At 39.1% G+C, this 25910-nt stretch overlaps 1 protein-coding gene across 1 annotated transcript in view; it reads left to right on the top strand.

Moving 5' to 3' along the window:
* The window catches only part of LOC111861392, a 548679-nt gene that overhangs the window by 324050 nt on the left and 198719 nt on the right, over positions 1 to 25910 (top strand). The window contains exons 2-3 of the mRNA XM_023845924.2: positions 14273 to 14478; positions 20755 to 20890. Of these exons, the coding sequence (XP_023701692.1) occupies positions 14273 to 14478; positions 20755 to 20890 (342 nt within the window). The remainder of the gene's footprint in view (positions 1 to 14272; positions 14479 to 20754; positions 20891 to 25910) is intronic.

Here is a 25910-nt window from a genome sequence, read left to right as displayed (position 1 = left end):
GAATTTAGTTTCCTCCAAGGTAATGCAATTAGTACTAATGGAAATTGAGAAGGAGAAACAAGGATATTGAAATCGTTTCCTGAACCTGGGAAGCGGCAATATGCCAATGTTCTGCTTTAAGTGTTACAACTAAAAACACTCACCGGAAATAAAGTAAATGTATTTGCTTATTCATGAATTATTCATATATATTTCTGTGACTGAATCCAAACTGTGAAGTCCCTGGCGCTATAAAATATGGCTGACTGGGTTTGAGTCTGATAGATTATTTAAATTAAGTACGAAAGTCGTAAAACAGTTGCTTGCATAACATGTAGGCTATGCCACTAAAGATGTAGGACCTACTACGACGAATATTTAAAGGGATTTCGTGACAGTCATCAGAGAGTGCAGGAGTTTAAATATTCATTAAATGAATCACATAATTTTATCATCAGTTTCGCCCATACAGTGAACCGTGCACCTTAAGAAGGAAGAGAAAAGAGAGAGTTTTCGGGAATAATTGAATACGTCTGCATTCCTTTTTTTTTCCTTGGCACTACAGCCCCAGTGGGCCTAGGCCTACCTCCATGAACTTCTCGGTTCACTTCGGTTTTTCTAGATCTTACACATTCAGTTGGACTCCTTGGGTGGGTGATCAGCTCATCGCAAGGCCTCTACCTGTGCACAAACACAGAAAAACGCACACACACAAACTAAACATCCATGCCCTGAGTGGGATTCGAACCCACGATCCCGGTTCGGGTTCGATTCCCAACCTTGCCAGATTTTCTGAGAACTAGTTGATCTGGAACGGGGTCCACTCAGCCTCGTGAGGATAATTGAGGAGCTATTTCAAGGAAATAGCGGCTCCAGTCTAGAAAGTCGAAATTAACGGACGGGGGGAACCGCTGCTCTGACCACGCGACACCCTGTATCCGCTATTGGCGATAACTTCGCCGTCAAGCGGCGGTCGCTCGGTCGGTTTAGTTCGCTTTCGGACTACAGGCCAGGGAGTTTGTTTTTGGTTTTGTTTAAGTTTGACGTTTAGGAAGGTTAAGAAGAATCCGAACGTGAACAAATAGAGAAGAAAAAATCTAAAAGTGCTCAAATGAGGAAAAATTATAAATATTTCAGATCGTACATAAGAAATAATTACAGTAAAAGTAATAAATATAATAATTATTTTGAAATAATATTCCCATATATAATATTCTTGAAACAAATTTTCATTCCTTTTTATATTCCCCATTCATTTAAGATCATCAGTATGCATCGCCATTTTGTTACAATTACTGTATGGGAACCTAAGTATACTGAGTCTAATTCATTCTAATTCATTCAAGAGGACTATGTCCGAATCTGGTCTGATGAACAGCATCTATGAATTATATTTAATTTCTTACTTACCTCCAGCAAAGCGGCCTCCGTAGTCTAGAGGTAAGGTTCCCACCTCATGACTCGTAGTACGCGGGTTCAAATACCCGGCGGAGGTCGTCGAATTTTTAAGGGCGGAAAAATTCAGGGAACAAGTCCTCCGGGAGGGACCTTAAGCCGTGTGTCCCGTGTCGTAGCTTTACGGCACGTAAAAGAAGCTCAAATCTCCAAAGGAGGTCACTGAGCCAAATTAACGGACGTTTTCCTCCCAACAGCAGTCTCTAACACCTCTGGTAGATGGGGGAAGCATTATAGATACCTCTCAGCTAGTAGAGCCGGTCTCGCTGGCTGGGCGGGACTGATGGTAAGCACCAGTACCGGTAGGATATAGAGACTGGTAGAAATCATAGAGGGAAGCACAATGGACCAATACAGGTCTCAGTGCCTGGGGAAACCCATCCTCTCCAATAACTAACTAACTACCTGCAGCAAATTAATGGATTTTACCTTCATTATGTCACGAAATATTCCTTCCGGATTACATTCCAGTTGAATATTAATGATTAAAGGAATGTTTGTTTGAGATACTGAAAACAATGTGTCCTCCACCACAAGCGTAGAAAAGTCCATGAAATTTGCATAGTAGTGACATCTCTTCAGCGTGTCGAGAACTTCAGCTGAAGAGAGAGGCATTCCGATTTGTGTAAGCTCAAACGAATGGTATGGCTTTTAAGTTACAATACTCGTCTTCTGTGTTGCAAGTAGTGCATTTTATGTCTCCTGATACACGCACAGGACTGGGAAGGTAGACAGAGAAGAGCACAGTAAACAAGAGGACAGCTGAGAGCTAAGCAGGGTCTTCTGCTGAAGACGCGGAAGTTTTCCAAAGTTTTGTTCAAGTTTCTGTATTTCTTAGCGCAGCGGTGTCATTTAAAATTCCGGAACGTTTGAGGAGACACTGCAGCAGTGAAATATTTCCTGTCAGAGAGGATAAGGCAAGGAATTTTGAGACAGACGAATTGTAAACAATAACATTGTAACTACACAACTACCGGTCTTGAAAACCGATATTAACGGCCGTGGGGATTCGTTGCGCTGACCACGCGATACTCTCTATTCGCTAAAGTTGGCAATAACTTCCCCGACAAGCGGCGGTCGCTCGTTCGGTATAGTTCGCTTACGGACTAAAATCATGTAGTTTTGTTTCTCTTTTTGTTTGTTTGACATTGTAACTACTCAGCAATCATCGGTATATGAATATAGTTCTATGAAACATTAAATTCGGTTTTTTACGTAGAACTGTGGTGAATGTGTTACCTGTGTGACTACCAGATATATGAGATTTATAACTAAAAACATTCATCGATGAATCAGTTTAAGTAAGTCATACGTTACAATAATTTTTTCAATGTACTACCCCGTGTATGGGGATAAGCTTGACGAAAATTACGGGTTTTAGTTCTGATGAATGGATTTATTAGCACTTCCGTTACAAGTTCTCTTAATTACACTTAATACAGCACTATCGCTAACTTACACACTTCCAGTCCAGTGATGTACACGCACTTGTATTCCCAGTCTTTACTAGTCCTATCCTGGCAATGGATCTCAACACAGAAGTCCTCTTGCCATTCATTCTTCAATCAACCTGGAACCTCGGAATTTAACTAAAAGTCACCTGAACTCAGTCAAGTCAAAGTCACATTGCGACTAACGGCCAGTCAGCCAGTAAGTCTTGTTGTCGAGCCCTATCTAATGTTCATGACCAGATATTTATTACTGTTTGACAATTACGGTCTTGTTTTTGTGGGGCGCCCTCTCTAACGAGAGGACTGGTCTGTCTTTTGTATATGCTGCTTGCTCTTGCCAGCGCAGTCTTTCGCGTGTCCGCGTCCCTTGGGACTCGCGAACGTATTTTACTATCTCAGATTTTAGACTTCCCTTTTTGTCGCCTCCTACGACTTTCAGGGTCACGGTGGAGGTATTTATACCCCGCCTCCACACGGGGGAAGTCAAGTCCCATTCCCTTATTCTCTTATATTTTCTAGGCACGGACTACGTTCAGAAAACACAACCCCATTATTATTTCATTGCGTAGACCACACAGAAAACAAGTGTCACGTGTCATACTGCGAGTTCATTGGTCCGTTACCGTTACATAACCTCTTGTATTGTTGTGTAATCTAACAAAGGAATATTTACCAAAAATCTGTCTTCACGGGAACTTGTTTACCAACTGTTTACTAGCAATGGTTGTACATGTAAGAGTATAATCCGAAATTTATGTCATAGCACGTTCGAAAGTTTGTTTTATGCCGGAAATTTGAGTGGTGTACAATAACCAGAAAAGTTACTACTGATTCACTAACACGTTAATTTTAAACAATCAGATTAGCTAAGGCCAAATGTTCAAAATTATTGATGTAGTAGTACTCGTATATGTAATATATAGGCCCAAGTCCATATGTGAATTCTACAAGGTTCATATAGACACATTTCCGGTAAAACTGGAACAACCAAAGCCGAACAAGCTGGCTGAGGCCGTAATATTTCTGACTCGTGTTTAGGAAGTTTACAGTTCGAATCTCGGCCAGGGCACCAACTAATCTGACTGATATTTTTCATGGATTTTACACGTCCCCTCTTACCAAATTCTGGAATACTACCTCACGTTAACCCATGAATGATTCATTCCACTTCCTTTCCTATTTTCCAACCACTTTTATTTGACACTAAGTAGTTGGTAAACGTAATGCAAGCACATAAATTAACAATTTGACTAGAAACTTGTATTTCAAACTAATTCTACAGTAGAACAGTGAGAGTTAGAAATTCCAACTGGCAATTTCATCCTAATGCACCTCATATTGCGACAAAACACTCCATGGCGGTTTTGGTAAAATTAATTACAATAAAAAGGACAATTTCGTATTTCGTTGTTTATTGCCCTCTATACAAATACTTCTTTGGTTCAATCATCGTGATTAATTGTCATAGTTTTGTTTCTTCAATTGCTAGATAGCGCAGTCAGTATAGCGACTGAATACGGCTGAACGACTGAGGAGTTGGATTTCGAGTCTTAGCAGAGTCAATATTTTTTCTTTTTTGTTCTCCATGTCGTCCAGATCAATACTGGGGCCCACCTGGACTCCTATCCAACGGGTACCGGAAGCTCATTCCCCGGGGTTAAAGCGGCCGAGGCGTGAAGCTGATCTTTAACCTCTAACTTGTAACGAGGTCAAGAAAATGTGAATTTATACGCCCACTCTCCCATACGCCTTCATGGCGCAATGCTTAATTAGTTAAGATCAGGGAGAAGTTTCTCTTATATGAATACTTCAGATGACCAACGTCTTCTGTATGGTCGCACCATAGCTCAAGCGGTTAGTAGCCGGTTTCCTGCCGCGGCGGCCCGGGTTCGATCCCGGGTTTGGTCAAGTGGGATTTGTGGTGGATAAAGTGGCGCTGGGGCAGGTTTTCTCCAAGTACTTCGGTTTCCCCTGTCAATTTTCGTTCCACCAATTGCTCCACAATCACCCTCACCTATCATCTGGGGCTGGTACAATAGGCCAGAAACGACAGCAGTACAAGGGACTTAATCCCACTCCACTAGCAATAAAAAAACGCCTTCTATAGAAGTAATGATAATCCTTTATCTGTCAGTACGTCTTAATATAAAAACCACAAAAGTAAAGCGAAGAAATTTTGTACGGGAAGTCTGCATTACGAAGCATTGGGCTAATGTAATTCCTATGCAAGATTTGAGGCTTTCGCTGTTAAAGAATCAGGCTCTATACTTCTGCCACCGTATTCTAGTAGGTATTATCAAAATTCAGAGGAATATATTGCCTTCCTCTTACCTGAAGCTGGACGTTGTGTGATTTTTCGGCATGTAATTAAATCATTCTAAATGACACTTCGAAATTGGTGCCGTTTCGAGGCACGTGGCATGGTTGTGCCTAATACTGATTCACACAGGCGTGAGCTGTTGGGAGTGTCCATGCGTACTGTTGACTTAATAGACCGATTTTCTGAATGCCAACTCCCTTTGCTGTGGTGTTTTTCTGTGAAAGAGAGACACAGGTTTCACTGATCAGGGCCACTGCACCATGCAAACAAATATACATATAAGTAAATTAGACAAAGCAGCAGGACTGTAATAGCACAAACTCTAACCACGTCATGTATGATCCTACATTAGAAGTGGAAAGTTGTGGGTAGGATGTGAGGTCCTCACAGCGGTGTTTAGAAACAACCCTGTCGTTTGGAATATTGCGCCCTAGTCCCTTGAAATTCAGCGGACGTATCGGAGGAAACTGTCACCTCCATCTTCAGGGCTAAGTGCAAGTCAACCACAGATCAGCATGAAGCACGCAGCAGCGGACTGTACGATCTTCCTTCATTGTAACTCTTTTCCTCTTAGTTCTCTTCCTTTACTTCTTTGTATCCCTTTCTTCTTATGTGCAAAGGCAGGAAAGAAAAGCTTACATATTTTAGTTTCAAACGGTAGCGTAGTTGGTTGCGGCACTATGCTACAAGCCTGAAGGCCACTGTTTCGATTCCCGATGAGGTCACTGGATTTTTCAATGGCCCTAATCCTTCCAGCCGCACTGCTGCCCTGGGGTCGACTCAGCCTCTAACAAAAATGAGTATCAAGAATCTTCCTGGGGGTTAAAGTTTGGCTGCCCCATAAGGCTGACAAACTTACCGCCATCTGTGAGCCGATTGTCTAGAAAATGTGGTAACCTCAATAACTCAGACCCCTATGGATTTTCACGACCTGTTGCAGGGATAGCTTTTATATATGTGTATATATACGTATATCTATAATGAACATATTTCCTTTTCGACTCGCGGATTGTAACTGACAGTCCTGCTTGCAAATTTTTGTTTAACTTCTTAACTAAAATGTTAAATTATTTACAGTTATATAAAATTTAAGCGAAATAACATAGTTGTATGTTTTCCTAATTCTGATATACACGTACTGCATTGTGCTGTTAAACATACAAGTATAAGCTAACGGATAAAGTGTAGGCATCAGGTTCGTACGAAATATTATTAGTTTTCTTACAGATTCTACGGGGTCACATTCCAGAAAACAGCAATGTTCTTATTTTCGTTGCAGTACGAGGGTCTTGTACAGGTCATTTACCGCCTTAGCCATTTATACAAGATGGCTCATTTTGTGGTCCGAATAAATAAAATAAAATTACACAGATGAAGCGAGATTTAACTGAAATAGTTGTTTACTAAAATCTTGGGGCAATGTAGTTCCTTGCAGATGAATTAAGAAAGAGTATAACGGTAGCAAAATGTACCTTTTCGTTATTGAATTTACCAGCCTGAATATCTGTCTCTTCCCTTTCCAATTATGAAAGCAATTTATATATATATATATATATGCTGTAGGTCTGAATTATACAAATAATGTAACATACGTTTAAGAGGATGCAGTGCCTTCATAGCTTTCAGTGAGCGGAAATGGAAGGAGATTATTTTAAATCCAGCTAATATATAAAAATAGAAATTTTATTACCGACCTCACTCATAGCTACATGAATTCCGAAAATTTGTACAGTCACATCCTGATTATATAAAAGTCTGTTGAAATTCAGCGTTGATATTCAGATGCAGGGATTTCAACACTGTCATTCCAGTTCTCAGTCGTCTGAAATTGTGACAAAATTATGAATAATTTTTGTAGCCGAAAATTTAAGATTGATCCAATCATAGGACCCAAAATGGTTAAGACGAAGTAGGGGCTGGTTGCACGTTAGATAACCTATATCTGCTCTTGGCAAGGACAGGGCGCTCGTCCTTCTCTACGACCAGATCTGCTCTGGGTTCACCTAACCTCAAATCTACTTAGTACCGGAGCGCATTCCCAGGAGGTAAAATTACTTGAGCGAAAAGCTGACCAGTTACCTACGTCTACTATCGAACTAGGTATTTGTGAAGCATTGCTGTGACTCACCGATACATTTCGAGTCGTGATGCTTAATGAAGCATAGGCAGCTTTATCCACATGATGCACGAAAATGTAAACCTTACAGATTACTAGCGACCGCATTCGAAAGAAACTCCAAATTCTAAGGACAGAAAGTATTTTAGGGTTCATAGAGGAATTTGTAATACTTGGGCGCAGATGATCATATCTCATGCATTAGACGAGACATTGTTACCACTGGTTCCCAGTATATTATATTCGAAATTTGAATCTAACCTTTTAAAATTTGAAAATTCAGAAATATTTTGACAATTTTCTGAAATCCGAAGCACATTGCTAGGCAATGGGGCAGTAAGTGCGCCTCTGCGACAACTGTGACGTCACGCAACAATGCAGAAACTTCGAGAAAAGATGTTTTCACGTCTTACTGTAAAGAAGCGACTGCAACCAGGAGGTATTTTCTGTTGGGTCCGTCCGTAGGCTGTATCTGAAGAATTTAAAAGGGCTATGACCTCAAACTTTCAGTTGAAAAGATATCTCTGGTCGTGATCCTTAAGGGACTTAATGCCAAGACGAACTGATTGGCGGTAAACCGCCAGTCGTAATGTAAATCACTTTCACTTTGAGCAAAGTCGTGTGGACGTCAATTTTGGGGTCAGGCGATCAGAGACTCTCCAAGTCTGAGGAAATCTTCTGTCCTGGCTGGGAGGCCATGGGCAGAGCAGTACAGTCTTGTGTCGGCGGTTAGGAAGTGCAGTCCTTGAACAGTAAGGGCGTGAGGAATAGCCCTTGTTAGAAGATTGCAACCAGGCAACGCCTAGTTGAGTTGTGAGATGGGCACCGTCCAGAGAGGGCTGGGGCCGTAGAAGAAGGAATCTTAAGGATCTGCGGCATTGGAAGCCCTTACCAGGCGACAACCGGTGAAGACAAAACAGACAGAGAAGAATTAGTGCATGCCAGAATGTACTGCAGAGTGTGTGAATTCGCTGTAGCGCTATAATTACTTATAATTACGAATTTCAAAAGTCCGGTAAATCCAATTACAGATCTAAACTCCATCAAGAGTCACTTAGCGTGTGACAATATGTTAAAATATTTTGCTAGTGACCTTAATTTATAAAATTAATGTCATTTAAGTGATGCAAATAGTTTATATTCTCGAGTTCGTAATTTTGAAATGTCTTGTCAAAAGACAGCGTTAAGTTAGTAATTTTTCGCAAACTTTTTTTAGAATAATAATAATAATATTAGTATAAAGAATTACAAAGATATAGGCTTGTAGGCTTCAAACAAGTGGCATAATTGAAGTAATTATCTGAGATAAAGAATGTTAGCTCTGAGGCGGTAATATGTAGGAACATCTATTTCAAATGTTCACTTTGTAGCCGTACCACTGACACCACCATCTTTATTTGTAATCAATATTTCTTTTTAGAGTAATTATACACAAGATGTAGCAAGGAACACTCAAGGGTGACTTAGCCCGATTCTTGGTTTCAAGAATAGGGCCTGCTTCACTGCTACAAAGACCAGACAGGAAGCACCCCGCAGAGTTTTCCTGGAAATTCAGTTCGAAAGTTGACCGGCGGGATCCTTTGGTAAAGTTACACTTGACAAGTTTTGAACCCCATAAGTCAAAAGTGGGAAGGCCAGCAACCCACGCTACTGGTATAATTTTTCAGGCAGCTGTCTAAAACGACGTTAGGACTTTAAGGTCCAAAGTCCCAAATTAAAGTTATGTGATTGGAGCAGTGAGAATTATGGTTAACTCCCTAAATTCGAATTGTTCCAATCAGCAGAAATTAGGGTAGTAACTTGGAGGCGGAGCTGAAGCCGCGAAGATTTCTTGCTTCGAAGCAGGGTCAGTCTGCGAGAGGAGTCTCTGATCAACCCTCCAAGTGTACAGCCGAAATTATGTTTAAGTGTTTGCCGGAACAATCTCTGGATAACTTCTAAATTTAAGGTGAAATTTTCTTGGTGCCAAAAGTATAAGTGCCAGTGCAATTCTAGGGTTTGTGCTAAAAATAACAGCCGCTAACTAACTAGCCAGGGATCCCGTCACCCACGTTGGAGAGATTTCCATGTGTTTTGTGCAACAAGCGCTGTTAAATGTACGTGTGTAGCAAGATTGGCTAATTAAACAGTGTGTGTGTTAGTGCCTACCCAAAACACTCTTCTCTTTCCCGCTGACGCGAGGCCCGTATTCACCCTGAGACCGAATCTCATCGCTCCAGTGAGAACGCGGTACCTAGCACCTGTAGTTTCCAGTTCCCCCCCCCCCTTTTTCCAGAAATGTAAGCCGACAGTAAGCTTACTGGCGCCCAGCACCCCAATAACCCATACCCCGAAAACTATTATCCACCAGAACAACAGAAAGGGAACAGAACTGGATAAGGAAGGACGCAGCCGCAACCTGCCAACTAGAAGTAACAACAGGTGAGAGGGAACAGCTAGAGGAGCAGATGCAACCAGCAACCAAAGGGCTCTTCAGAGGACTGCCGGAGAAGGACGGTTAGAAGGAGTGGCACCCAACGCAAAGGGCCTTAACGCACTAGACGGTAAGAAAGAAGGAGTGGTGCCCAACCAAAGGGCCAGACAGAGCGGTTACAAGTTGCAGTGTGCATCTTGTGATTTGCATTCTGAAAGAACCGGATTCGGTATCGGTCAGTTATCTTTGTTGTTTTCTCATGCTTCAAAAAGGGAAAATTCTTGGATAGTATGATAGAACTTCTCAGTTCTTTATCGTGTCGTCTCCTGTTGTCAATTGTAAGACATCAGCATCTGGTGTACTGTATTATTGCAAGCCGGGTGACAATATGTTTATTCTACAGGCTACAGGCTCTCTTGCGTCTGCATAGCATACGGTCCTTATTTTGTTGAATAGGTCAAAGGAAAAATATACTACAATTTTGAATATAGCCACCTTCATTTTCTGCCGTAAGTGATTTTCCATTTTACTCGTATATCCAATGATGATACTGAACTAACTTCCTTTATATTCTTACATCCTTCATAATTGATAGAATTTCGTTAATTATTCAGTGAATCAGACAGTGATACAAATCCGTATATCAGATATGCAATTGTCAGACTAGTTAGCTTATAATAGAAAATGACGTGAATTATAGACTAAATGAGCAAGCAAGCAAACACTACAGTAAACTCAATAAAATCAATAATGTATTTAAAAAATCGAAGGCTAAAGAAAACACGATAAATAAAATACATTTTATTCACGACTACACACTATGGCTAACATACAACTCTTTAATAACTGGAGAGACATTATTAAATAAGGCAAGCAAATATAATAAGGGAATTGCGCCAAAAAAGTACACAAACAAAAACAAAAACACCATAAATAGGGAATATAAACAGATTAAATAAAAAACTACAACATAAAGCGACCGTAGTCGAAGCGGATAAAGGAGAGTCTACCATCATAATATACAAAGAGGATCGAGATAAAAACTAATGTCTTTCATTAAAGATAATCACATTACAGATCTAAAAAGGCCGCACCAAAAAATGCAAAGAACAACTCAAATATCAATATACAAAAATAAAACATATAATCCAGATGAACCCACAGGCATCCAGGTGAAAAGCAAAGATTAAAATACATAAACCATAGGCCCATATTAGACCAATTACAAGCAGCAGCTACACACCTACATATAAGATAGATAAACATACACATAAAACATTTAAAGATCTTACAAATTTGAAAAATGGATATAACATAACTAATACAACAATATTCGCCGAAAATATAAGTAAATAAACTAAATTCTGAACATAAACTATTAACGATAGATATTAAAGAATTATTTTCAAAATACCGATCAACTACACTCTTAACATTAAAAATAAATAGGCTTAAAATAATCGCGTCAACGGACACAACACAAGAGATATCGCGTTAATCTTAAGGACGATCATGAGTCAAAGTTACTTCCAGTGCGAAAGTAAATCTTACAAGCCAACATCGAGCGTAGCAATGGGATCACCCCTATCCAGTAATATAGCTTAAAATTTCCTGCAGGATCTTCAACAAAACAGACTAAAGCATCTGCTGGAAGGGAAAATAATTCGTGTGTTACAATATAGTAGATATGTAGGTGGTATATTCATAACACACAATCAAAAATAACACCCCAAACCATACTTGAAAAACTTAATGCACAACATAGAGATCTACAATTCACAATAAATGAAGAAACGGATAACCAAATTGCTTACCTAGACTTGAACTTAACTAATAAATGGGGACAAAAGAAATGGAAGTTTACAGGAAACCTACAGCGACGGACGTTACGATAAGTAATGTCTCATGCCATCCTCAAGAACACAATTAGCGGCATTCAGAAACTGGATACATAGACTCTTTACGCTAACCTTCAACGAAAATAATAAGAGGAGAAACTGAGCACTATAATAAACGTAGAACAAACGTATGGAATAAAAACGATGACATTTTGAACTTGTGTAATCGACTGAAACATCTACAAAATAATCAGGCAAGTAACACCAAAACGAAATAAAAATGGGTTATATTCACGTATACGCGAAACTACACGTATATACGTAAAATTACAAAGTTTTCAATGGTGCTAACTTAAACGTAGCACGTAAGGAAACTATTAGGTGATACGGACACAACGAATTCATATGAACAAAGCGATATGTGAAAATGACCTGCCAGAGTTGTCATAAAATATACATTGGGCAGACGAACCGAAACCTGATAACATGAAACAAAGAACATATAAGAAACGTAAGGTTTAATAAAGAAGAATCAGCTTCTGCCTTGCACATATTTTACAAAGATCGCCAGTACGGGCCTATGGAACATATCGTGGAAATGATCGAATATGCTAGAAAAGGCAATATCATGAATATGAAGGCAAATTTCTATATTTATCAAATTTAAACATCGTAATGGATTAATAGAAGAACAAAAGAGCATAGAAAAAACGATAACCAGAACATTATGTTTGACATTTTTATAATACATGCGTACACGCCCAGAGGAGCGTCACAGGGAACAAGGGTATAAATACCCTACACAGCACACGACAAACAGTGTCTTAAAACACAACAAAGAGGAAACAACTAGACATAATAACTATACAGGTAGGAACGCATAAGATAAATTTCAAATAAGTTCGCGATTACAGAAATATAATGAGAGTAAATTGTATAATATCCATAATAAAATTGCAGCATCCTAACAACCTAAAAAAAGGGGCAATGCTGCGGGTACTTCTGAGGACTCCAGATAATACCCCAACTTTCCGTTTTAACAGAAGAGGCACAAGGACACAAGCCGTAGTGATTCAAGGTCTTAAATATTAGACATCAATAAGATTTTAATACAAAGAACTGTAAATAACTTCTTGTATAGAAACCTCTAAATATGTATGACGAAAATTGTAATAGTAGTTCCTGAACTTGTTGATCTTATGCCTTCTGAAGATGGTCAGCTAACCGAAACATATAAAGGAAATAAATATTTACAAATTTAATTACACTGGACGGTGTTAACAATTATTCTATAATTTAGCTCATATGTAGTTTGATGTTTTTTTTATGAATAAACGAATTTAATCTTGAAGAACAACACTTAATTACGTGCCGAATCCTGATATGTTCGCGTCTGCTTCTGCTCCTTGCGGAACATATTCATGGAGATATTCGGCCATCTTGTCTTACCCTTTGAGATTATTGGCGCATACATTTCATTTAAAAACGCGTTTAAAATTTGTAAGCATTCTGTTTCATAGAAGTGGTTATTACGTAACCAAGAATTATCACGGTTCTCAAACATGACATGGAATAATAGCAACTCGGTCAATAACACAACAACTGAGTGTAACATTTGGTATATGGGAAAACACTTTATGAGTGTCCTCATTACCCTGCATTTTCCAGAAACAGACTACCGTGTCAATCGGATTGTTGCGGTACGGTACATAAATGCAAAATTTTGTGCTTTAAGTTGTAAAATGTTAAACAGACCAAGAGCACCTTGAGCTTTAAAGGAACTTTTTATATTCATAAAGAAGCGGAAAAAGATAAAGTTAAAGTTGTCCCTCTGTTTAACTAATTAGGTGTATGGGAAAGTGAAATTATCGATCCACATTTTCTTGTCCTCGGCACTGTGAGTGAGTGGTCAGCTTCACGCCCCTGCCAATTTACCCTCGGTACCCACTGGATAGGAGGTTGGGTGGACCCCAGAGCCGGTCTGAACGACATGGAGAAGAGAGAATCCTTGACCCTACCGGAATTCGAACTCTGATCTCTCTATCGTCCAGCCTGTAGCCAGTCGGAATACTGACTACGATATCCCTGTTCCTGTGAAGAGGAAGATTATTAAAAACTCAGGGATTCATAACTAGCCCAGGATGTATGCGAAACGTATGGAAGAAAATTATGGCTAAAACCAAACAAAGACACTGAAATATAAGCCTCTGTTCTAAACATTTAGTGTCAAATTTCAGACTACTTAGTGTGACTTCCATAGGCAGACATCGTATATTTTTCACCTGCAAGAGTTTACATAGACTACCTGCGCTGCGATGATGTCGGAGAAGTTGCCGCTGTAGTAGGGCGTTTGTACTTCCAGTATCCTCACATGCAATCACACTGTCACGACTCTTATAGGAATGAATTTTAAAATTGGGGACTTCGTTCAACATAATTTGTGGAGGAGGGGGATCACGGTGACGAACTTCAGGGTCCACAAGATAAGGAAATTCGTTGACGATATGTGAAACAGTGAAATTTCTAAAATTATACTGAACAGTAGAATTTACTGAAGAGTGCCATGACCATATGCAGCAGGTTGGCAATGGAGAAGCCACGACAGGTTCTTGTGATATCAAAGACATGATGGCGAATTTTAACTCAGATTTAACTAGCGATCCTTTGATTCTCCCCTGATGTACAATTTTCTCTCGGCAGGTGTGGGTGGTTTGCGCGACGTGAATATGACCGTGCCCGTAGCGGTGAGTCCCGGTGACACGGTGACACTGCACTGCTCTTACGATCTGGAAGGCGATCCACTCTACACTGTCAAATGGTACAAGGGAAGGCAAGAATTTTTTCGCTACGTCCCTAAGGAGTTGCCTCATACCCGGGTATTCCCCCTACCGGGTGTCAACGTAGATGTAAGTACAAACATATGATGCACTCTCATTAAATTATTTAGGTCTTATCTGTCTAGTTGTATTGATTTTACAGCACTCAAAAATCTGGTAACATAATTGTGTATAATTTCTTGCCATGGGATGTGTAGATTTCAGTTTTTTCGAGTACTGCCTATTACTGACGGTTGCAGTATGATATGAAACCACATATAATTGGCAGATAAACTCCTTTTCAACTGACAAGGTTGTTAGAAAATGGAATCGTGGGTCATTATTGTATTATAGAGGGCCTGCACATTTGATACGACTGTGTGTATGCGTCAGATAAACGTAATTAAGCTTGTAGTGTATGTGAACTTACATACGCTGTTTGGAAATCGATGGTGAGGCCTGTTTCACCACCTGTTTCACAACAGGAATGGCGACTATGCAACATGTCATATTTCCCAGCCACGTGAACCAGCATAAGCAACGTCCATTCATTTCATAACTCCGCTCTCTTTTATAATGAATACTGGTACAACGGAAGGGAATGTAAGTTATTTTTAGGAATGAAATATGTTTTTATATAAACAGCAAAAAAATGAACGTTTGTGGAATTATATATTAATTCAGAGCACCCCTTAATTTGCTCCTTAATGTTACAGAATATTCTTTATGGTCGAGGTGAGATTATTAATTTCAGTTATTTATACATGATTAATCATTAGCTGAAATTGTTCAGTTTTGAAACATACCTTTGGAATATATATTTCATCATTTTCATAATCATGTAGCAGGTGGGATATGGGCCACATGTTGCCCCCTTGCAACCCCATTCGTCCAAGACTGCCCTCAGAAGCATTATAAATTAGAGGCTTCAACTTTATAATATTTTATTTGAGTGCTGCACTTGGAAATTACTCGTATTTGTATCATAAGCGGATGTGTTGATGTCAATCAATGTTACGGGTATGATTCACACATTTTGGAAATTATAATTATATAGAAATTATATTTATATTTATATTTATATTTATAAATTTTACTTCTTGAATGTATAATGAAACAATATATCATTTCGATGGTAGACTTAGATGTTATATGTAAGACATAACGCTGATATTCGAATGTTCATTCCTTTTGCAATTGCAGTTACAATTTCTGTGTTTTGCACTCTAACACCCGTAGGCTTAATATTTCTTGCAATATGAAATATGTTTGAAGTAATTATTTAGGATCTTTCAGAAAATTGTGTGTTGAAATCCATTCATTATATCTGGCAATAAGAGCCTGCAGAGAATAAATAAATAAATAGACGATAGGCATATGAGAAGTCGAAAATGCAATATTATAAGGGCAAAATTACAAAATTACGTTACCGAGTAGGCCTGCTTAATGTTACTTACATACGAACCGAACTTCTCACTACAAACTTTGTTTTGTTCCAAGCCATTGAATTCATTGTTACCTGCCATATCAGTTGCTTTATTTAAATACCAAGAAGAGAGTGATGTGCCGTTTTTTATTATTATATTTTTGCGACAAAATTATCCTCATTCATACTTACCTTTATGAAAGTTAGAACGCATGTATATGAAAATAAGACACGTTGAACAGCTGCTTCGTGTTCCCCTGGGAACTCCGGAAATTCATTCTCTCCCGGATTTCAAGCGATGGGACCAGGTGCTGACGAGATCAGTGCAAATATGAATGAACTTATCGCAGGTAAACTTATATAAAGAAAACACTTATTTGGATCATCACAAAACTCTTGGTATGCTTATTAAATAAAAAAGTCTTTGCGTGCATTGCACATTCTCCCATATAACTCTCATAAAGAGAAGGCCAAGCAAGCAGCCAAATTTCTGACTAATTGATTAGCTTACTCTTTAAACCTGAAGATGGGATCAATATGTTGTTCCATAACATCTGTGAACTTTTACCCGTTGCAACGTCATTGTATCTCATCAAGAGTAGTGCACACGTACTAGAGATTAATAATTGATAGCAAGAAATAATTTCGTTTGATAGCCGCCAGTTGTTTACAGAAATTCTGCCAGTGCATGTGCACTGTAATTCAATCCCAGATTCTTGGGTTATGTGAAAGTAAATGGTGAAAAGGGATAATTTTCGCTCGGAGAGGAAAATATTGGGCGAAAATGAATGTGGTTTTTCGGTAGTAGCAATACCAGAATATTATTGTTATCTTATTATTATTATTTTATAAATCTCTGTGGCGTTTGTTTTATGACGATGACCGTTAAATATATCTGTACATTTTCTAAAATTATATCAATATTTAATATTAATTTCTGCCAATAAATAATTGTCAGGAGCGCTGAATTAAATTTTGCTTTGAGAAGCTAGTTTCAAAATTGCAATCAATTTCATTAATAATTACCATTCTGTCAATTTCAATTTATGTTTCTTTCTTGCTGATTCCCACATACGACTACTCATCTGTTTTGATTTGAAAACCCTCTTTTTATAAGAATGTATTCCTACATGAATCATGTCACACAATTCTTCTACTGTTGCATGTAAGGCAATAGGAAACATTGTAGGAATAGAGACATGGCCTAATTAATGACAAATACCAGTCACAGAAAGCACAACGTTTAATTTAAAAATCAATGCACTTGCACTTGAGCACTGTTGGTGACACGTAGGACATTTCTGCAATCGAGTTCCGCCCAGTTCCGCTGCAACATGTCCGGAGTGATGGTACCAACAGCTTCCACAATCCGGGCCCAGAGGTCTCCAAGATCTCTCACATTAGTGGCGTAAATTCTGTCCTTCATCTAGCCCCACACAAAGAAATATAATGGAGTGATGTCAGGGGAAAGTGGAGGCCAATCCGGTGGACAATCTCGTCCTATGCAACGACCTGAAATTGTATTAAGAGCTCTCCACACGTCTAGCGACCAGTGGGGCAGAGCTTCGTCTTGTGGCTGCAGGTGTTCCAGCTGAGGAGAGACGTAGAGCTGTAGCATGTCCAGGTATGAGCTATCTGTGACAGTCTTCTCCGCAAAGGAAAACGGTCCAATATCACGTTGCACATGGCGCCTCAACAGACGTTCACTTTCGGACAGCCTCGCACATATTCCATGACGTGCGATTGCTGTGATTCCCATATCCGAACGTTATGCCTATTTACAGAACCAGAGACATGAAGAGTTGCCTCATGGAAGTTCGACCAATTGGCTTCCTTGCACTTCGGATGAACACCACAAGGACATTCTCAAGTGAGACACGTTGTTGGCCTCTTCAGCGCCCTGACAAGATGCCCCAGTCTCCAGGAAATTATTTTGCCATGCTTTGATTCTCTTTGCGTCTGGCGCTGCTGTCTGATAAATACGACAAAACTCTCTTTGCACTCTGACAATGGACCTAATCTCTGAAATCACACAACTCGCACCTTGCCCTGAGCTGACGCCATCTTTGTGGGAAAGAACAACAGCGCCCCAACGGTGGCACATGAGGTAGCCTAAACATTTAGGCGGGCATTTTAAATCCTGTAGTACGCAGCAGACCCTTAATACCTGAATAAAGCCATTTGCCTATTTTTTAAACATTTTCAAAATCAGGGCGTTTCATTGTAGACATCCTGTCTTTTTGTTTTATGTCACGAATTACATTATCTGTAGGGATGCGTCCTGTCAAATTGTGCTCAAGCGTCAGTTTCAATTGAGATCATGTATTATGTACGTACTTCAGTTAAGCAGTATGCAGGGAAGGGATGTGTTCTCGCCTACCCGGGGGAGATTTTGTAACTCACAGACAGACTGCGATCAAGCATGGCAGGCGAAATCAACTAAGAATCGAACTCGCTTAAATATTTCAGAAGGTTGAAACCATGACATTCTGAGATAGTCTGTTGTTTGTATGATTGGTATTATGATTAACCGTAGCTATTCTTCTGTGTTATAGGCTTGTAGGCTGTAGATACAGGCTAGTAACTGGATACTCCATGTGAATTACGCTGGGGTAAAAAGTTGTTATATCGCAGGGAATAGTTCTGTTAATAATACTGCCAATACTCTCAGTACAGACGCTGTCTTATTTGGTGGTAATAATAATATTTAACTCTTAATATTGCTTATGTATAATTCTGCATCCTTCATAATTTCCTCTTTTTGTGAAGAATGCTGTCTTCTGGGATTTGGGGCCGGGTAGATCTTGTGTAAACTAACGTTTCGGAGGAAAATTCCGCCTCCATCTTCATGGTAGAAAAATCCGAAAGCGAGGAACCAGCGTAAGCAGATGGCTGCTGAAATCGTGGGAACCCTCCATGCATTTCATCTCGTTTGTTAGTGCTTTAGTATGAGTGTACTGAAGGTAGCTCGTCAGTCATTAATTACTTGCTATATTTCACTTTCACTGTACGTTGCAAATCGCCATTTTCAATTTTCTTTTGACTATGAATATTCGCTCTTCCTGGAAGCAAAATATATAGATTTGTGGAAGATAGAAACACCCAATGAATTAGCCACATGTAAGCTGAGAGGTTAAAACAAGGGACATGAACTAGTGCCTGTACGGTACTAGAGAAACATGATGCAGAAACATTTCGTCTGCAGTTGAACTGTAATATGTTCCAGCCGAATACTATTTGACTGACAAACACTGCATTCCAGATCACTGTCAGTGTTGAGTGCAATACTGGATACGTTGAAGGTATGTTGCAGTGATACTGTGTTCCCATAATATGCAGTTGAGGTTGCCATAGTATTTCGCTTTCAAATGGCATTGGTAATTCTTTCTTGTCATCAGATGAAATTTTATCATTTGTGAGACCTTTTGCTTCTGGAAAAATTTGAAACATATAGTTTTATAGAAAACTACATTATGAGGAGCTTCATAACTTGTACTCTCCTCCAACTATAATTAGAATGATCAAGTCAAGGAGGATGTGGTGGGCAGGGCATGTAGCACGTATGGGGGAGACGAGGAATGAATATAGGATATTGGTGGGAAAGCCAGAGAGAAAGAGATCACTGGGAAGACCAAGGTGCAGGTAGGTAGACAATATTAAAATTGATCTTAGAGAGGTAGGATGGGATGGTGTGGATTGGATTGATCTGGCTCAGGATAGGGACCAGTGGAGGGCTCTTGTGAACACGGTAATGAACCTTCGGGTCCCATAAAATTCTGGGAAATTCTTGAGTAGCTGCAGAATTGGCGGCTCCTCCAGAAGGGGTCAACTCCGTAAGTAAGTAAGTAAATAAGTAATTCGTGTTATAGTGAATCACCTGTTATTACAGATATGCAGATAATAACAAGTAGCGAATCAGATTACATATCACAGGGACCTGAGGAAGTAAAATTTATATTTCTCTTCGGACACCCTGACATTTAATTCAACTACAGCAGCTATTAACCATTGCTTTATTCAGTGTGGTTGCAGATTGCTGGAGTATATCCAGCATTTGTTAAGTTCAATTTCTGTACATTCAAAAATTATGAAACCCACTACAGTTGTTCTCGATGAACCATAGGTCTGTGGTATGAAGTTTAATGTGGAGACATCTCACGACTTCAAGGTCGTAAACGACGAGTTTTAGCGCGATTTGTTGAAGAATGAATAATTCTATGTATAATTGTATGCTTTATAAGACAGTGTTCTATATTAGTCGTGCAAAAATCAACAACGCTTTATATCCTGGAAGATAAATCTTCATAGTCACTGGTGAAAGAACTACAAAATCAGCGCATTTTATAAGTCATCCAACTTCTTCGACGAACTGCGGTTGCTCGGTCGGTAGAGTTCGCTTACGTACTAAAAAGAGAAGGAATTTTAGCTCTCTGTTTTAGAGTTGGTTCTCTGTTTAGTCGGAACGGAATCCCGCATATTTTACGAATAATCGTGTCTGTAGTTTATTTTGGGGTAGTTCATTCAAGAAAGTCAGGCTATTAGCTTTCGCAGTCTTACCGACTCAGTGAGGAAAGCAGTCTTCTGGAATGTGACGTCGTGCAGGTATTGTGTTAACTGATTTCTGCTCACGCTGATTCCTCGCTCTAGGATTTTCTTCTTCTTTTTTCCTCTACCCTGAAGATGGAGGCGATACGTTCCTCCTAAACGTCAGTTAACACAATATCTACACGGCGTCACATCCCAGAAGACTGCTTCCTTCATAGTCACCGCCTTGAAAACCTCAAATCTTACTTACCCACTCAATATTCGTGGTTATCTTCCCATTTTATACGCTTCGAAAATTAATCCATAAAGTTATAAGTCAGAAACAGATTAAATATAAGTAAAGTGGGCTTCTTGCCTTAGGAACATGTCTGAAGCAACTGTGTGGGATGTTGCAGGTGAGCAAGTCTGGGGCGAATCAAGTGGTCCTGCTTGACGTACAGCTGGAACTTGCGGGCAAGTACCGCTGCGAGGTGTCTGCAGATGCTCCCACCTTCCACACCGAAGTAGTCGTCAGTCACATGCACGTCGCTTGTAAGTAGTCTTCATCTTTTAGCCTCATTTTAGTCTATTATAGTGCACATTCAATTTTAAAATATTATCAGTTATGTAGTTTCAAAAAGTGCATTAATAAAAAGAAGGTATAGGCCTGTATATTTATATCATGAGCACATTAGTTAAAATAAATTCCTATTCAGAATCCTACAACATATATACTCTGCACATAAGTGTTCGTCGCTGGAAAGTGTTTCTTCCAGAGAATATTTTCTACAGTATGGAGTAGCAGGCCGATTTTCTAAGCTAAAAGCAAGCGTGCTGCATGAGCCTGCTTTCATTATTGCAAATATTTGTCTAGAATGTACCACCTTTAAAGAAAACTAGTATATGAATCGCAACCAAGTACAGCAGGAATATTTTTTTTCTCTTTCCGGAATATGAATATTTTCATGCGTATGAAAGCCAGAAGGAAAGAGATCACTGGGAAGACCAAGGCGTAGGTGGGTGAACAATATTAAAATGGATCTTAGAGAGATAAGATGGGATGGTATTGATTGGATTGATCGGGCTCAGGATAGGGACCAGTAGAGGGCTCTTGTGAACACGGTAATGAACCTTCGGGTTCCATAAAATGCTGGGAAATTCTTGTGTAGCTACAGAATTGGCGGCTCCTCCAGAAGGGCTCAGCACCATGAGTAAGTCAGTATGAATGACTATAGACGGTGTTTGGATTGGTAATTGGATTTATTGAACTCTTGAACACACAACTCGTAACTACACGTAACTGTAGCGCTATTGCTAATTCACACTCTGCAATTCAATACAGCACACACTTAAGTCTTCTCAGCCTGCGGTGTCTTCACCAGTTTTCTAGTAACGGCTTCCACGGACGGACGTTCCCCTTCCACTGGGTTCTCGTACTGCCCCGTGCCTCAGGTACCATGTTCTCATAGCAGCAGTTCACAAAGACTGAACCGCAACAGTCCTGTAACTCACTCACTCACTCACAAACTAATTCACTTCTCTCCAACTGTCTAACTCCCAGGCTGGCGGCCATCTCACACCAACCTTCTAGTCTTCTCACTGTCGTCTCAAGACTCTCTTCTAATGGAAGCTGGCACTCGTTATATGGCCTCGACACGGACAGCAAAAAGAACACTTCTTCCAACTGTTCTTCTAGTGTTTCGTGTGTCTGTTGCGGCCATTCCCTTGGAACGACCGTTGTTTACAAAACCATTACTTAGCAACGGCTATTATATAGCTGCTTATTTCGCGTTGATTCTCAAATGTATCTATCGGAAATTTATGTGTATTATAATTTAAAGACTAATTCATGTGTTCCAGAAACAGATATCACAAGCGTTTCGTTGATATATTATTTTTTTAATTCTCATAGTGGGGGGCGGAGTCCAGCTGGGTCCACTCGGCAACCCGGCCAGTGATTGGCCTATTGTACCTGCCCCGGGTGATTATGATGATGGAGAATTTGGTGTAATGAAGATTGCCAGGGAAAATCGAAGTACTCGAAGAAAACCTGCCACAGCGCCACTTTGTCCCCCACAAATTCCACTTGACCAAACTCGGGATCGAACCCCGGCGGTGGGAAGCCAGCGACTAATCCCTTGAACTAAGGCACGGCCCTCCGTTGATATTCTATTTTTTATATTTTCTTTATTAAATTAAATTTATGTTTACTTTATATTAATTCTATACTACTGAATCCTTCATTGTACATACGACTGCTTTAAGGGAGAGAAGATTACACCCATACTGGAATGTGTACCGAAGAAAGTGTCTCTTAATTTTTCGTGCACTTTGTTTTCACTATTCTGCTCAAGCAGACACAACAATTTCCCAATATTGCTTATATATCCAATACAACGAAGACGAAATTAAGCCTGTAACAAGATCAGCCAAGTAACAGTTTAGCCAGAAGAACTAAAGTATAATGAGTCATTGGATCAATTTTTAAGATTTAATTTTTAAGATACCCCCAAGGATAGAGAAGTTTCATGAACTGTTACCTCGATATTCATGAAAAGTTGCAGAGCTTAAATAAATAACTTGCACAAACACTTAGCATTTCTTCCTGAAAATATAAACCCCAATTTGCTGATGTTCAACTCTAAGGTAACATGAACTTCATCGATGTTGCTCTTTCCAGACGAGCGGCCATTTTTTGCACCAGTCAGAAGTCTGAGGGATAGCCGGCGATTCATACCATCTTTAAACAATTCTTGGCAGCATTTCAAAATAAATATGTTTTGGCCTCATTACTTGTCGATTACCACAAGTAAATAACGGACTCTCTGACTTCACCGTTTACGATCTTCCTTGATTGCTACATAGTTCGTAAAAACTTTCCTCCAGTTATGTAACCTGAACGTTGTTTGCCTTGTGTTCAAAATCCTGCAATAGACTATATCCTAAGTCAGGCGAAGAAAGTCCCAGTCACTGAGTCTGTAAAGAAAATGTTCGCGTCATATTCCCGTATTCGTTTGCGTATCCTATGTGTTATCTTCACTTGAATGTTCTAAACTGAATACTCGTATTGTATGCATTAAAATTTTCCTTTAAGTACTAGGCGATCTATTGTTTTTATCATCTTCGATATAATCACAGTAGACATTAGAATATTTTCTTTATGTAATTATCTCCACATTGCTCTTCGCCTTTCTTTCTTAGGTAATTAAATTCACTTAAATATATTTGTATTTGTATGAAATATTATTTATTTTGGGCTTGTTTATTGTCAAAATTTACAGATATTTTTTAATTACAATGGCACGCTTTTAACATGTTCACAATCAGAAAATTAGGACCACTTGAAAAAAGTGACTTAATTTTATCTTGTTAAGTATAAATTATTTTTGACTTACCTGTTATAGGCACGATTATCTAAAACGGATATTACTCAGACATAGTAACTATCATACTATCATGGAAATAGAGAATTTATTTTAGAAAATCTTATATCTGAGATAACTTAATTGAAGTTGTCATCTGTGTTATTTCATACAGAGATAATTTCAGTATAGCATGAAGGTACGTTTTCAGTTCATTTTAATTTATTTCTACGAGACTCGCAATTTATACTAACGGCAACACCAATCAGCTGTGTGCTGAGCGTGCATATGACATGTTGAACTTTCTGTCATATAGCAACGTCCAACTGACTTTCAGGATAATGCTACTACCGTAAATCTCGCTGTTTCTGCGTCACCGAAATGAACAGCAGGTTAGTAGAGCATTTGTCTGGAGTGACAAGGTTATGTAGCCCACTTCTCCCTCACTGGAGCCCATAGGTAGCTCCAAATGACGCTTCTGTATCTTTGTATATAAAAGGTTTTCAAAGTTGCTGCAGCCTAAACATTCTCTTGTCTAGAAAAACACTCGTGCTCTAAAGAGTCTGAATAGTGACAAATGTTAGCAGTTTTGAGGACGTGTGTTTTTTCTTTGTAGTTTGCGAATTCAGATTTTACTGATGGTATTGAAAAGAGATCTTTACCCGTTCTGTCTGCAGAGTGAATGAAATAAACGCAGTGGAACGCAGCTTTCATTTCATCCACGTATTTCTTCTATGAAAATCATGAATGGATATGGATGAAATTTGATATTGGGGGTTTACACTGAACGTTGTCTAGTAAACTTAATTTTTATTCAATATCTGTTCAATATAATAAAAATTTGCCTGAAAATCAAACAGATTTCTTTGTTACTTTTGCAGAAAGCTCTTTATCACATAAAACTTACATGAAATAAAATCAATATTTCTTAAAATTTGCAACCGGTAAGTAGACATTTTATGTGACGGATATTTAACGAAATGAAAGAAGTGCTTTCTGACTGAAGAGTATAATACTTTTATATTATATTCAACAATACATATAGATATGAATGTATGCAGTAGTGGAGTATGCAAAGTGATTACAACGCTTTTACAGCATGCGTAGGCCAGTCTGCAATATAAGACTACCACTTCTGACGATGAATGTAGGATTAATGGAATGAACCTGTTTCATTGGCCACATTTTTCATAACAATATAATATTGAAGCTTAATCTATGGGCATATTGTTTTTAAGTATCCTGCTGCATTTCTATAATATTCACAGAGAATATTTATATTATAGTTCCCTCAACAATACAACCACTTTATTCCTTAGAATTTTCACTTTTTACAACATGTTTCGTCCCCAACAGGCCATCATCAGGTACTTCAATTCGCCAAAACTGACCGATATTCAATGCGGGTGACAGTTTTGGCGAATTGAAGTACCTGATGATGGCCTGTTGGGGCCGCTACGTGTTCTAAAAAGTGAAAATTCTAGGGAATAAAGTGGTTGTATTGTTGACGGAACTGTAATATAAATATTCTATGTGAATTTATGGGCATGTTGTGAGAAGTGTGGGTGACAGACTTTTCACTTTATAATCTTATACTGAATAATTTCAGATCTTCTCTGATCTTCACAATAGAAATTTACGGTGCTACTAACAAACATTCCTCACAGTGTTCGTTGCCCTGTGCCATATCAATTGTTTTACGATTTTAGAGATATTCAGTACTTTCTTTTTATAATTTAAGCATTTTATCCTTCATATTGATGTATATTCGGTCTAACATAACTTCCGGGAAGTGTACAACAATTTCATCTAGAGGCGAGGAAGGGAAAGGAATATTTGTGCGTTGAATGATGTGTTTGAAGAAACGGAAACAGAATATCTCTTCAACACGTACCCGTTTGGAAATGAACATTCCATCTCTGTCTTTTATTCCTCTGCTGTTGTCATCGTCGTTGTTGTTTTTAACTTTTTTTCAATTCCCAAGGCACTCTCCACTTAGATTATATATTACCTCGGCGAGAATTTCGCTGATGAAGTTGAGTGGGAACAAAAAGAAGTGGAAACTGCCGGCTCTGTCTGTTTCGCTGGAGGAGGGGGGAGTCGTGAAAGAGACAGGAAGTAATCCAAAGTGGCATAGAGGATTGCGGTCAACCTTCTTGACGGAATAATATCAAAAGAAATATAACCGGATGCTGTAATATATGTATCCT

The sequence above is a fragment of the Cryptotermes secundus genome, unplaced genomic scaffold (assembly GCF_002891405.2).
Source record: "Cryptotermes secundus unplaced genomic scaffold, Csec_1.0 scaffold16, whole genome shotgun sequence".
Classification (NCBI taxonomy): domain Eukaryota; kingdom Metazoa; phylum Arthropoda; class Insecta; order Blattodea; family Kalotermitidae; genus Cryptotermes; species Cryptotermes secundus.
Note: the sequence above shows the minus strand (reverse complement) of the source record. Positions and strands in the feature narration are given on the sequence as shown.